Source organism: Pleurodeles waltl, chromosome 12 (assembly GCF_031143425.1).
Source record: "Pleurodeles waltl isolate 20211129_DDA chromosome 12, aPleWal1.hap1.20221129, whole genome shotgun sequence".
Lineage (NCBI taxonomy): Eukaryota > Metazoa > Chordata > Amphibia > Caudata > Salamandridae > Pleurodeles > Pleurodeles waltl.
The window spans coordinates 436386322-436398968 of NC_090451.1; the positions used below are offsets into that span (position 1 = coordinate 436386322).

Below are 12647 nucleotides of genomic sequence, written 5' to 3' on the forward strand. Positions count from 1 at the left end.
CCACTCTATCATGCTCATTCTACAACCCAGGAAGGATAAAATGTTTCACAAAATCTTATGAAAATGGATGCTTGCTCTCTGAAAAAATTGCCATTGCCACTTCAGCTGTGCTTGGCATGTAAACATTCACCAAATGCAACACTCTACTTCAGTTTCTCCGGATCCCACTTTCTGCACAGAGCTGACCACTGGCTGCTGTTTGTTTTTCTTTTTTAGAAAAAAAACTGTGGTAGCTTGATTATTTTCAATTTTTACTCTGAGGTCAAGAAAATCAATGGCCTAATTACTATTAGCCGTGGTGAACTGTAAATTGTAATCATTTGAATTCCACAGCTAGACATTTTTTATTGTCCTAAATGATAAAAAGATTATCTATTTATCTAATCCATGTAATAATATGTTCATTATATGGGACCATATTGGGTACACAGACCATCTGCTCCTTCCACCAGCTTACCACCAAATTGGCATAGCTTGCGGGTAAGCAGATGCCCACTGCAGTTCTTTTAATTTGTTTACACACTGTGTTTTCAAAACAAACAAAAAAAATATTCAAACAGAAAGAGGTCATATTGATGAGGAATTTAGAACAAAAACCAAATAGGCAATATGCCTAGTCCTTACAAAATGCTTGCAGTATTGTACCTTAAGTGAGTGATTAATACTTATATAGAGGGCACAGACAAAGGTAATGAGTAAACAGCTGGTATCCCAAGTGATACCATGTATGTGTGTAAACGAAAATCACAATTGATGAGGGTAGTGTGGTATCCAGCGGACAACAAAGACATAAGTCCATAAATTTCCAAGAAAATTCCCACAGGAAGCTATGACAGGCCTGTTGGGTGTCTTTCTTGCATCTTTGTTCATTTCTGGACAATCACATTTTAAGCATCAAAATTCTTTCATTCCATCGGGGTGATCCATCAAGTGGAGGCCAAGAATATGGGAGCGGTCCCAAAATGTGTTGGTCCCATTCATTTTCCACAGGAAATTTAGACACAGCTCCAGCCAAAATGGCTGAATATATCTGCATTACATTTGGCAGAAACCTAGATCTTGATCCAGAAATCATACTTTTTGTGATTTGGTGTAAATCTGTTCAGTTGTTTTTGAACAATTAAGGCAGAAAAACATTTTATATATCAAGTGCCACAGAATTTGATCCGACCGATCTCAAGCTGAGATGTGATTGCTACCACATCAACACCGATGTGGCAGCAGCCATATTAGGACTCTGGACTCAGTCCCAAGTCCTACAAAAAATGCATGCAGAATGGCAGGGAAGGGATACCTGCCTTCCTTCTTATGATGGAAGGGTACCAGAGGGACTTTTTCCCGTGCCACAAACATTTTTAAAAAAATATTTTTACCGCAAATTAGCAGAGGGTCAATGAATCTAAAGTAAACATGTTTAAAAAGGCTACTTAAAAAAAAATATCCCCAGGGTGGGCCAGTGCCTGGAAGGTGTAGCACAGTAAAAAATGTTGGGAGAGGGGGGCATGTGGATACCCTTCCTGAATATCTGGGAGTCTCTGGGGACCTCATCCCCTGTGGCCGCCATGCCTGTGCTCTTGAGGACAGAGAAGCTCAAATTGCTCCTGCCTGGAGGAGCAAACAAAAACAGTTGCTCCGTCTGGGCGAGAGGAAAGTCAGCTCTCGATGTATGTGGGATGAATACATGCAGGGAGCTGGCAGAACCATAGAGGCCCTGGGCCTCCCTCTATTACCTCTAGCATAGTGTGCTGTGGGTGCTCTGTGTGGGCACCCAGGAACCCATTGGAGGTCCCTTTAAATATATGTTTTGGCCCCAGGGATGGGGGATCCTGGGACCACTATTGGCTCATGGAGCTGGTCCTCATGCCCAATTCCCCTTAAAATAAAATAAGGTCCCTGGGGATGGGGACCCTGGGGCCAGTACAGGCAGGGGCACCACCAATTATTATTTTAATGTTGTGGTTTGCTACAGGGAGTGCAGCAGTCACCCGTCAACATTTAAAAAAAAAACAGTGAGTCTCCTGGGTCATTAAATACATGACCGCAGAACTTCTTATATTTTTTTTAAGCTCTCCGAGCTGCAGCTCTATGCCCTTCAACTGTATTGCAAGGAACTCTTGTGGTTATTTTTATGATTGCATGTTTTGGGCAGAAAGCCTCTTGTAATTTTTACAGCAAAGTCACTAAGCATAGGATTAGCACAGTGCCATCCACACTGAATTGAAAAATTACAAACGTATTTTACCACTCATGAAGAGCTCTAACTAGTGCAAAACACGAGTTGGGAGTTGCTTTTCTTCATTCTAGGTTGGCTTGAATGGTATTTTACCAATCCAACGCTGTATAACTGTGCCTACAGTAGTAAAATGCTCATAACACATGTCAAATATTACAGCCTATGATAGCGGTGAAAGATCATTGTCCAAAGGTGCAACACCAGACACCTGTGAGACAACATGGTTTTAATGATTACTAGAGCTCCACAGGATATTAATAAACATGGCCTAAACTAAAGCCTACTAACCAAATAAAGTTGATTCTCACCACACAGTAGATCACAATGCTAGCTTTTGTTTGTGATGTAGTTCCTAAACTGTATCACAAACCACTAAATAGTCTTTCATCTTACTGGAGAAACACCCAGTTCAGAAAATATCACCACATAAAGAACTCAGTGATTTGACCCTCAAAGAGAAAAACAAAAGGGAGAGTGGCCGGTGAGAGGAAAGGTATCAAAATATGCAAGAGTGAGAAACCCTCAAACATTTAAGCAAGTTCAGCTCAGGCAACCTGCATCATGAATTGGAGAGTCACAGCAGGGCTGCTTGGTAACGCTGAACCAAATACAGTAATGCTCAGATCGGAGAAAGTGCTTGAGTTCCCTAACCATGCTAGGTAATGCAGATGTTCTCATACTGAAGGGTACGATACAACAACTAAATTGTCAAATGCAATTTCAGCTTAAGAACAATGACACAAGAGCTGCTAGGAACTTACACTGCTGACCATTAGCACATTCACAGACCAACACTTAAGAAAGGGATTACCTAGTATGGGTTGTACACTGTCCACATCCCCAAGTGACTGACAACTTTCAAAACTAAACAGGGTTAAGACAGAGGGTCTGAAAGCCTCACAATCCTGTGATGCACTCTGTGAAGGCTACTCAAACATACATCAATTCCACATGGACTTTGTGGTATGCCAAAGAAACTCAGCCACTAAGCATACCTGTTTCATACCATGCTTGCAGATTGGGCAAGTGTCTGTCCAATGGCACTTGTATCACCATCCAGAGCCTATGAAGGCAAACTCACAAATCCAGACTAGCTCTGCAGCAGAGAACTATGGAGAAATGAAGTAGTATATGAAGTAATTGGTGAATGAGTGAATTATAAAAAGAGTAAAATAATAAAATAACAGCATGACTGATTCTGATGTGATTCTGTGTTTTGTGGGAAGCAATGTACTATTTTTGTTTTTCATCTCAAGGGCATTTTAAGTATGCGAAGTGCATGAACCCTCTCAAGGATGATGTAGTCACTGGAACCCATGCGTCAGCCACAGTGGCATGTGCCATAGTGTTGTGTAGCCATTTTAGTTATAGCTCCATGCACATTATTTTAGCACACTAGGCCTGTCGCCGTGCACTTTAACCTAGATATATTTTATTCAGCTTAGTTTATTATTTTCGCAATAGCCACATTTGTGGTCTTGTTTATTTCTCTCCATCTAGCTGTTCTTTGCCTAGGCCAGCGCTACATTCTTAAACAAGACATTTTTGATCACTCTGTGCTTCTCTCAAGGCTGCAGTAAGATAGATTGCCGGTAAAACGTGGTAACGCTTTGTCTCTGGTATTCATAGAAACATACACGTCTTTAAGTAGGGCCATTTTCTCAGAACATCAGCTGTTTTATTATAAAAACACTTCCCTGTCCCTTTGCTCAGGTATTGGGGATGATGTCTTCCCAGGGGAGCCTGAAGGGCAGAACTAGAGCTTAACATGCTGTGCTCTAATATAGCCTAGGTAGGAATGAGTCTATTGACTCTAGTGACAATATGGCAGTGTTATTTCTATGCTTTGCTCTCCTTGTCACAATTTTAATCCTGTCCTGCTTTATCGTCCTGGTTATTGCAGTACACGCTTTATTGCCTAAGATGCAGTTGCTTCATTAAAACCTTATTGAAACATATACTGCCTCTGTTTATAATTGTATATGTGAGACTGATGTAACTGAGAGAAACGGATGAGATCTGAGTAACCATGATTTACCTGAGGTGTCAATTGTGTCATACGCTCGGCTGCCCAATCATCCCTGCTCTTGGGTAGAGATGAGGCACTGCTAGTTAACCAGAGCAAAACCCGGATTGGGGTGCCAGGCGTCACCTGTAGTGGGTTAAGACTCAGTCTCCCACACCGCAGGCTATTCTGCTGCTCAAATCCAGTAGTCTCATTAGAATAATGAGAGCCTCCGCGACGATAGCCTTCATCGGTTTTCCTTAGTCACTTCATGGCTTCTTCCTCATTAATATAAATTGCACAAAAATGTTTTTTTGCAGGGGCCTTTAGAGAGGTGCATAATCCGATTTTTTGGTATTAGTAGTTGTTCCCTTTCATAAAAATCTAAAAACAAGGCATTCTCATGCATCTTGTGTTAAGTACACTGGCATCACTGAATTTGCAGTCATCTTTTGGCCTAGTTCCATAAAGTCAAACAGACAGTCTATGTGTAAATACAGATAAGAAACGTATTCAGCATGACACAAATGTAGTAATGGGCTCATTAAATAGAACATGTGCAAAAACCACAAGGCATCATTCTATCCATTACACGCATTCACACTTGGTCAATGAAATCCAAAAGAAAGATATACTGTTTTGGCAATTTGTCTTTTAATGTGCACAAGCTTTAGCTGATCCCAACATCACTGAGAAGAAAATGCATACATAATTTATTGGTCCCTTTACTCTAGTATCTAGGGTTATAGACTCCTAGATTAAATGTAAGGCCCATGGACATGGTTCATTGATGAAGCAAAACATATTAAGTATATAAAAGGAGGTCTTGAATACAAACAACACTGACGTGACTTTTTAGTTTAATTGTTAAATCAACTTTTCTAATGTGTGAAGGGATCCCTTTAACAGCTGTTTTAAATACATTCTATGTTTGCAACTTTAGGAAGGATGATCAGAATGTTTTGAGTTTACATTATTTGTTCCTGGCAAGTCAAAGGTCAAGCTCTAATCTGCTGTATCTAGTTTGGTGTTGTGCCATTAGTGTGACAGAAGGGTTAATTAAAATTCTTGTTGGAAGGTCTCCAAACCAAATTGATTCACCTAATCAGTCTGTACATTAAACATTTCCAAAATAAGTAGTAAGCCAAGCAATAAATTGAAACATATTGATTTTAAATATTTAATTGCATTTTAAGCACCATTCTCATCTGTGTGGTTCATCATAACTCTTCACGCTCTTTCTTTAGTGCATTAAGTGCATTAATTTTTTCAGGGAGTGTATGGCTCCAGAACATCATTCTATCTTGTTTGAACTGCTTTCCTGTCTTCTGTTGTAGGCTTATCTGAAGATATTGCTCATCAGCATCATATACTGGCCACTCAGCTACTCCATCACCATTGGGGTTTCTGTAAATAGAACAGTGATTTATTTTAAGAAAATAATTGCATTTGTTAACAGAACAGAATATTTGTTATTTCAAGGTATTTTTCATCTGTGTTATAGAATGGGCACCCAGCTAATCTATCACCACTGGGTTAATGTAAATAATAGAATAGTGAATAAGTGAAATACTTAAAAATCCTTACCCCACTTACATTTGTTAACAGAGGTGATATTAATTTTAACAGACTTGAAGAAAAGTCCAGCAGCTTACTGTACGCTTGAACTCTATGGGCCTCATTCTGAAGTTGGGGATAAAACAGAGGTTATTTAAAGTTTGATAGGCATTCTGCTGTCCAGCCACTGTAGAGGCAGTTATATCATCCAACCCCCAGGGGACGACCATCCACCATACTTCGAGATTTACACCTGCTTGGTGGAGATCTCTGTGAAAGTTTGCCTAGTGAAAATTATGTATATGCAGCCGCTAAGCACAGTTTTTTGTAGTTCAAAATCATACTACTAAGCTGGGATCTTGTTTTTGAAAAATACAAAATTAATGCCCCTGAAACCCTGAGCTATTTCTCCCAGGGTGTGGGTTAATGAAGTGAAGAGATCTAATATTATTGAAGTGTAACTGCTGATTTATTAATTCAAGGTTAACACATGCTATAGTTGGGACACAGAGTCAACTGTCTAACAATTATATCTACACAGAAGAATCATCATGACATTCTACTGATACCAGATTGTTCTACACTCTGCTAGAGTGTTTTATACTCTGCTTAACACATATCTATGAGAAAACCCTCAGAATGTAGCTTCTCTTTAAATGATAAAATGTTTTTTTTTATATAAAAAACCCTAACTTTCACCATACATTTACATATATATCTCTTCACCTTTTAAAACCCTTTCTCTCCTAGCCCCCCCAATCCACCAGTGCTAAGCCTTTCTTTGACCCCCATCAGTGTTAAGCCTTTCTTTGGCTATTCGGGGTAGTTTACGCTTAGACCTCCATAATGTTTTGCCCACATAAGTTATTCAAGCTAAATTTGTGTCCTTTTTTTCCCTACATCCTGGGTATTCTAAAGGTATCCAGGGTTTGTGGATTCCGCAGGAGGGGGCTGAACAATTAGGCAAAATATAGCTATATTTTGGGTTTTTAAATTTTTTTTAGGGGAAAATGGGAAAAAGCACTTGCAAAGAAAATGCCTGTTTCTTATCCTGTGAATGGCATCAATCAAAGATTTGCGGTGCTAAAATCACCATCTTCCCTGATTTCAGGAACAGGCAGACATGATTAAAAAATCTAATTTTTTCAACACAGTTTTGGCTTTTTACTGGGAGATAGCCCACTTTCCCTATATTTTGTATTTTCAACCTCCTTCCGGTTTCTGGTAGGAACTGGTGTGAAACCCATTGTGGATCCTAGAAAGCTATAAATTTCTGAAAATAAAAGACAATTCTGAATGTATTAAGGGGTAATTTGTGAAGATCCTTTAAGGTTTTCCCAAAGAAATCAAGTATTAAAATGAATAATATTGAAAATTAGTAGGAAAAAACAGGCATTTGTGATGTTTTTTCATTTGCAACTTCTCACCACGACGGCTGATTTACAAAAGCTGTATGCCATTACATCTGCTGGACCCTTCTGGTTGTGTGGATATATAGGGCTTGTGGATTTTCTAAGAAAGGAGGTAGCCAGAACCAATAAATGAGATGCATCTTGCAATGTTTTTTTCATTGTGTACCGGGTATAGAGCAATTCATATTGTAACGTATAAATAGTGAAAAATAAGTATCCAGGAAACCTATGTATTTCCGAAATGGGCACAAAATATGGAGTTTTTAAGTACCTATATTAGCATGTGAATTAGAGGGTACTTTTTAAAATTACTTCTTTCTTTCACATTGTCGTACATTTGGAAGGTACAAATAGAGTGAAATACAATTGGTAATAACACTTGCTCTACTATTCTGTGTTTCCCTAAGTCTCCCAATAAAAATGGTACTTCACTTGTGTGGGTAGTCCTAGTGTTCACGACAGAAAACAGCCCAAAAAGCAACATGGACACATCACATTTTTTCCACTGAAAAATGACTCGTTTTTTGCAATGTGCCTAGCTGTGGATTTTAGGCCCTTGCTCAGCCTGCACATAGGCAAACCTCTATATTTTTGAAAACTAGACGCATTGGGAAATCCAGGATGGGGTGACTTATGTAGCTCTTTACAGGCTGTATTATCCAGAATCCGTTGCAAATCTCAAACTTTGACAATAAAAAAACATTTTCCTAACATTTCTGTGATGCAAAGTTCTAGAATCTGCAGAGAGCCACAAGCTTCCCTCCACCCAGCATTCCCCCAAGTCGTCTGATAAAAATGGTACCTCACCTGTGTGGGTAGGCTAGTAGCAGTGACAGGAAACAGCCCAAAACACAACATGGGTACATAAAACTTTTCCATGCAAAACTGACCTGTTTGTTTCGCAAAGTGGATAGCTGTGGTTTGGAGCCCTACCTATTCCAGAACCTAGGGAAACCTCCCAAATCTGTACATTTTTTAAAGCTAGACACCTAGGGGAATCCAGAATGGGGTGACTTGCATGGCACTCACCGGGCTGTTTGACCCAAAATTCCCTACAAACCTCATACTTTGTCTAAAAAACACGCATTTCCCTCACAATCCTGTGATGGAAAGTTCACCTAGTGGTTGCATACAGAAACGACTCAAAATGCAACATAGATACATGTTTTATGCAAAGTGGGTAGCTGTGGTTTTTGGGCCCTAGCTCAGCAAAGACCTAAAGAAATCTTGAAAACATGTGATTTTTTAACATTAGACATGTAGGTAAATTCAGGATGGGGTGACTTGCATTGCTCTCACCAGGTTGTTTTACCCTGAATCCTTTGCAAACCTCAAACTTTGACTAAAAACCCCATTTTCCTCACGTTTTCTGTGATAGAAAGTTCTAGAATCTGTGGGGAGCCACAAACCTCCTTCTACCAAGCATTGCCCTAGGTCTTCTGATTAAAATGGTACCTCACTTGTGTGGGTAGAAATAGTGTCAGTGACACTGACAATGTCCAAGCCATCCGCAGCACAGAGGGGGTTACAATTTTTGAGAATGTTAAAATATATGAGAAAAAAAAAGAATAAAAAAGGAAATAAAAATGCAAAATGCTGACACTTCTCAGATTTTTATGTCACATGTAAACTTTTCCTATTTATACTAATGTTACTGTAAGCACTGCAATTCTTTCCAAGAACTGATATGGTTTTCTTGATAACCTTTCCTTAGTGTCCTGATAATGCTTGTGCCCGCCCACAGAAGTGCTTCTCTGGAGACACTGCACAAAGGTGACGCTGGAGATGCTGCTCGTTTGCTCGCTTGTTCAGTGAGTTCACCGGCTCTGAACTACTGTGTGCTGAATGGCTCTGCTCCTTTACCCATTTTTTCTGCCTTACTATGACTGGGACTTTAGCCCTTTTAGTTGGAGGCCTTGGAAGCTGTTATTCTCTCGAGGGACGTCCTTCCACAATATTAGAGGTTTGGAACACCTTGCGCTCTTGCCCACCCCTTGGTCGGCATGTGGGTTTGCTGCGCATGTTCATTGTACTATAGCAGCGAGACAAGTATTGCGCAACCATCTTGGGGAGCCGAGGTTGGGCACTCTGCACAATGTGACCAACTGGTGGCTTAGATTTGGCACCCTCACATGTAGGAGGGACACTGTTCAATTTTTATTGGTGATTTAGGCCCGCTGGTGGCATCCTGAAAGAATATTTAAGGCCCAACTGGATAAATCCTTCCCCAAATGAATCAGCTTAAGTTAAAACAACTGCAGTGTGCTGCTGTTGGTGCTTCATATATTTTCTTCTTCTGACCTTTATTTTTGAGCAAGCCTGAATAAGCTAGTTGTAAGCTATTTTCTACAAATTTAAAATTAATCCTAAATGCCTGTGGGTGAAGGCAGTGATCCTTGACATTACAAGGAAAGGTGAGTTGTTTCTTTTTGATTTTGTCATTGCATTTGAAATAACCACTGATTTCACAGACTTCACTTTTTTAGCTTGTAATCTTTTTCACCTATTTTTGTCATCAACACTTTAGTAAACTAATCAACGGCAGTGCTCAATTCACCGAATTAAGCACTATCTCAAGGTATATCCACTTCCTCCCGGTGGCATTCTACCCGTGTACAATAGCCACTATGACAATAAGAAAACTCAGAAACCACACCATCCTGATGAAAAGACAAGTTTCGGCACATAAAGTGGCAAGAAGGCAGAAAAAAAAATCCCTTTGAAGATTCTTCTACACAAGGAACGGTCCTTTCAGCGGCAGTTGAGAAAACTCAATTTCTTAAGCAGAGACCAATTTACTTCCATCTAATTCCTCCAAAGTTATTGAGGGTATATCATAAGTCGTTATTCCCTTGGAGTCTACAAAAGAAACATTTGAGCTTTTTAAAAGTATCCCGAGAGATGGGCCCCTGCTTATCGAAGATCTTCCTGTTCACCTCTACACACTTCTTTCTACCCATCCCGAGAGAGTACAATCATCTCTCAGAAGCCCTGCCGACTCTTCAAAGAACAAAAATCAAATTTGATGATCTTATTAAAAACAACAACTAATTCTGATCACAATCACCAATTCCAATCACAATACTAAAATCGCTATTCAATCAACATGGACCATGGCCTTGACTATATAGTTGTTAGAAATTGAGTTTTTGGTTGGCAGTCAGGTTACCCCCTGTCCAAGCAAAAGCCCTCACTCTAGTCAGGGTAAGTCACACACAATCCAAGATTATCCTGTGCCCACCCTCTGGTAGCTTGGCACGAGCAGTCAGGCTTAACTTAGAAGGCAATGTGTAAAGTATTTGTGCAATAAATCATACAATACCACCATATAGCACCACAAAAATACACCACACAGTGTTTAGAAAAATATAGAATATTTATCAGGATAATTGTAGGTCAAAAGAATAAAGTTGCAATTGGAAATTGTAGAGATATCACTGAAAAGTGATATAAAGTGTCTTAAGTCTTTAGAATATAAACAAAGTCTCTTTCAAGCACAAGTACCTGGTTTGGAGTGGAAAAATCTCCTCAGAGGGCCACAAAGGAAGAGGTGCGTGGAAAAAGGGGGTGTGCGTCGATTTCTCCCCAGCACACACGGACTTGCGTCGTTATTTTCCACGCGGGGAAGTTGTGTGTCGTTTTCCGGCGCGCGGACAGTCTCTTTCTGTGGGTCGCGGGGATTACCAGATGTCCCGGGTCTGTGCGTGGATTTTCCTGCTTGTTTTCCGGCTGCGCGTCGTTCTGCGGGGCTGCGCGTCGAAATTACGATCTCACGGCAGGCGTCGCGACGATTTCTCCTCTAGAGGTCGGGCGGCGTTGTCCTTGGATTTCCGGTCGTCCCAAGAGCGTCGCCTCGATCAGCGTCGGTGTGCGGCGTTTTTCTCGCCGCGGTACAAGCTGTGCGTCCAAGTGAAAAAGAGAAGTCTTTTTGGTCCTGAGACTTCAGGGAACAGGAGGCAAGCTCTATCCAAGCCCTTGGAGAGCACTTTCACAGCCAGACAAGAGTTCAGCAAGGCAGCAGCCCAACAGCAAGGCAGCAGTCCTTTGTAGAAAGCAGACAGGTGAGTCCTTTGAGCAGCCAGGCAGTTCTTCTTGGCAGGATGTAGTTTCTGGTTCAGGTTTCTTCTCCAGCAAGTGTCTGATGAGGTAGGGCAGAGGCCCTGTTTTATACCCAAATGTGCCTTTGAAGTGGGGGAGACTTCAAAGAGTGGCTAAGAAGTGCACCAGGTCCCCTTTCAGTTCAATCTTGTCTGCCAGGGTCCCAGTAGGGGGTGTGGCAGTCCTTTGTGTGAGAGCAGGCCCTCCACCCTCCCAGCCCAGGAAGACCCATTCAAAATGGAGATGTATGCAAGTGAGGCTGAGTACCCTGTGTTTGGGGTGTGTCTGAGTGAATGCACAAGGAGCTGTCAACCAAGCCCAGCCAGACGTGGATTGTAAGGCACAGAAAGATTTAAGTGCAAAGAAATGCTTATTTTCTAAAAGTGGCATTTCTAGAATAGTAATATTAAATCCAACTTCACCAGTCATCAGGATTTTATATTACCATTCTGGCCATACTAAATATGACCTTTCTACTCCTTTCAGATCAGCAGCTACCACTTCAGTACTGTATGAGGGCAGCCCCAATGTTACCCTATGAAGGGAGCAGGCCTCACAGTAGTGCAAAAACAAATTTAGGAGTTTTACACTACCAGGACATGTAAACTACACAGGTACATGTCCTGTCTTTCACCCACACAGCACCCTGCTCTAGGGGTTACCTAGGGCACACATTAGAGGTGACTTATATGTGGAGAAAGGGGAGTTTTAGGCTTGGCAAGTACTTTTAAATGCCAAGTCGAGGTGACAGTGAAACTGCACACACAGGCCTTGCAAAGGCAGGCCTGAGACAAGGAAAAAGGGGCTACTTAAGTGGGTGGCACAACTAGTGCTGCAGGCCCACTTGTAGCATTTAATCTACCGGCCGTATGCACATAGAGTGCACATTACTAGGGACTTATAAGTAAATTAATAGTCCAATCAGGTATGATTCAAGGTTACCATGTTTTAAGGGAGAGAGCATATGAACTTTAGCACTGGTTAGCAGTGGTAAAGTGCGCAGAGTCTAAAAGCCAGCAAAAACAGTGTCCAAAAAGTGGAGGGAGACAGGCAAAAAGTTAGGGGTGACTACCCTAAGGCTGTCAGGTCTAACATGTGTCCCCCCCAGCTGAAAGTGGGGAGAGCTTCCCGACCTCCTGGGAGCTCTCATCGCTAAGGCGGAAGTATCTGGAGAGACCATCAGCATTGGCGTGGTCAACCCCTGGGCGATGTTCCACCGTAAAGTCCATCCCCTGTAGGGAAATGGACCACCTCAAGAGTTTTGGATTCTCACCCCTCATCTGCATGAGCCATCTGAGGGGCCTGTGGTCTGTCTGAACCCGGAAGTGAGTCCCAAACAGGT

The 12647-nt window shown here is 41.3% G+C and overlaps 1 protein-coding gene across 1 annotated transcript in view; it reads right to left on the bottom strand.

Annotated features, from left to right (window-relative positions):
- Positions 1-4872: 4872 nt before the first annotated feature.
- The window catches only part of LOC138267779 (fatty acyl-CoA hydrolase precursor, medium chain-like), a 410618-nt gene continuing 402843 nt past the window's right edge, over positions 4873-12647 (bottom strand). Inside the window, exon 14 of the mRNA XM_069216979.1 lies at positions 4873-5645. Coding sequence (XP_069073080.1) covers positions 5459-5645 — 187 coding nt within the window. The 3' untranslated portion in view covers positions 4873-5458. The remainder of the gene's footprint in view (positions 5646-12647) is intronic.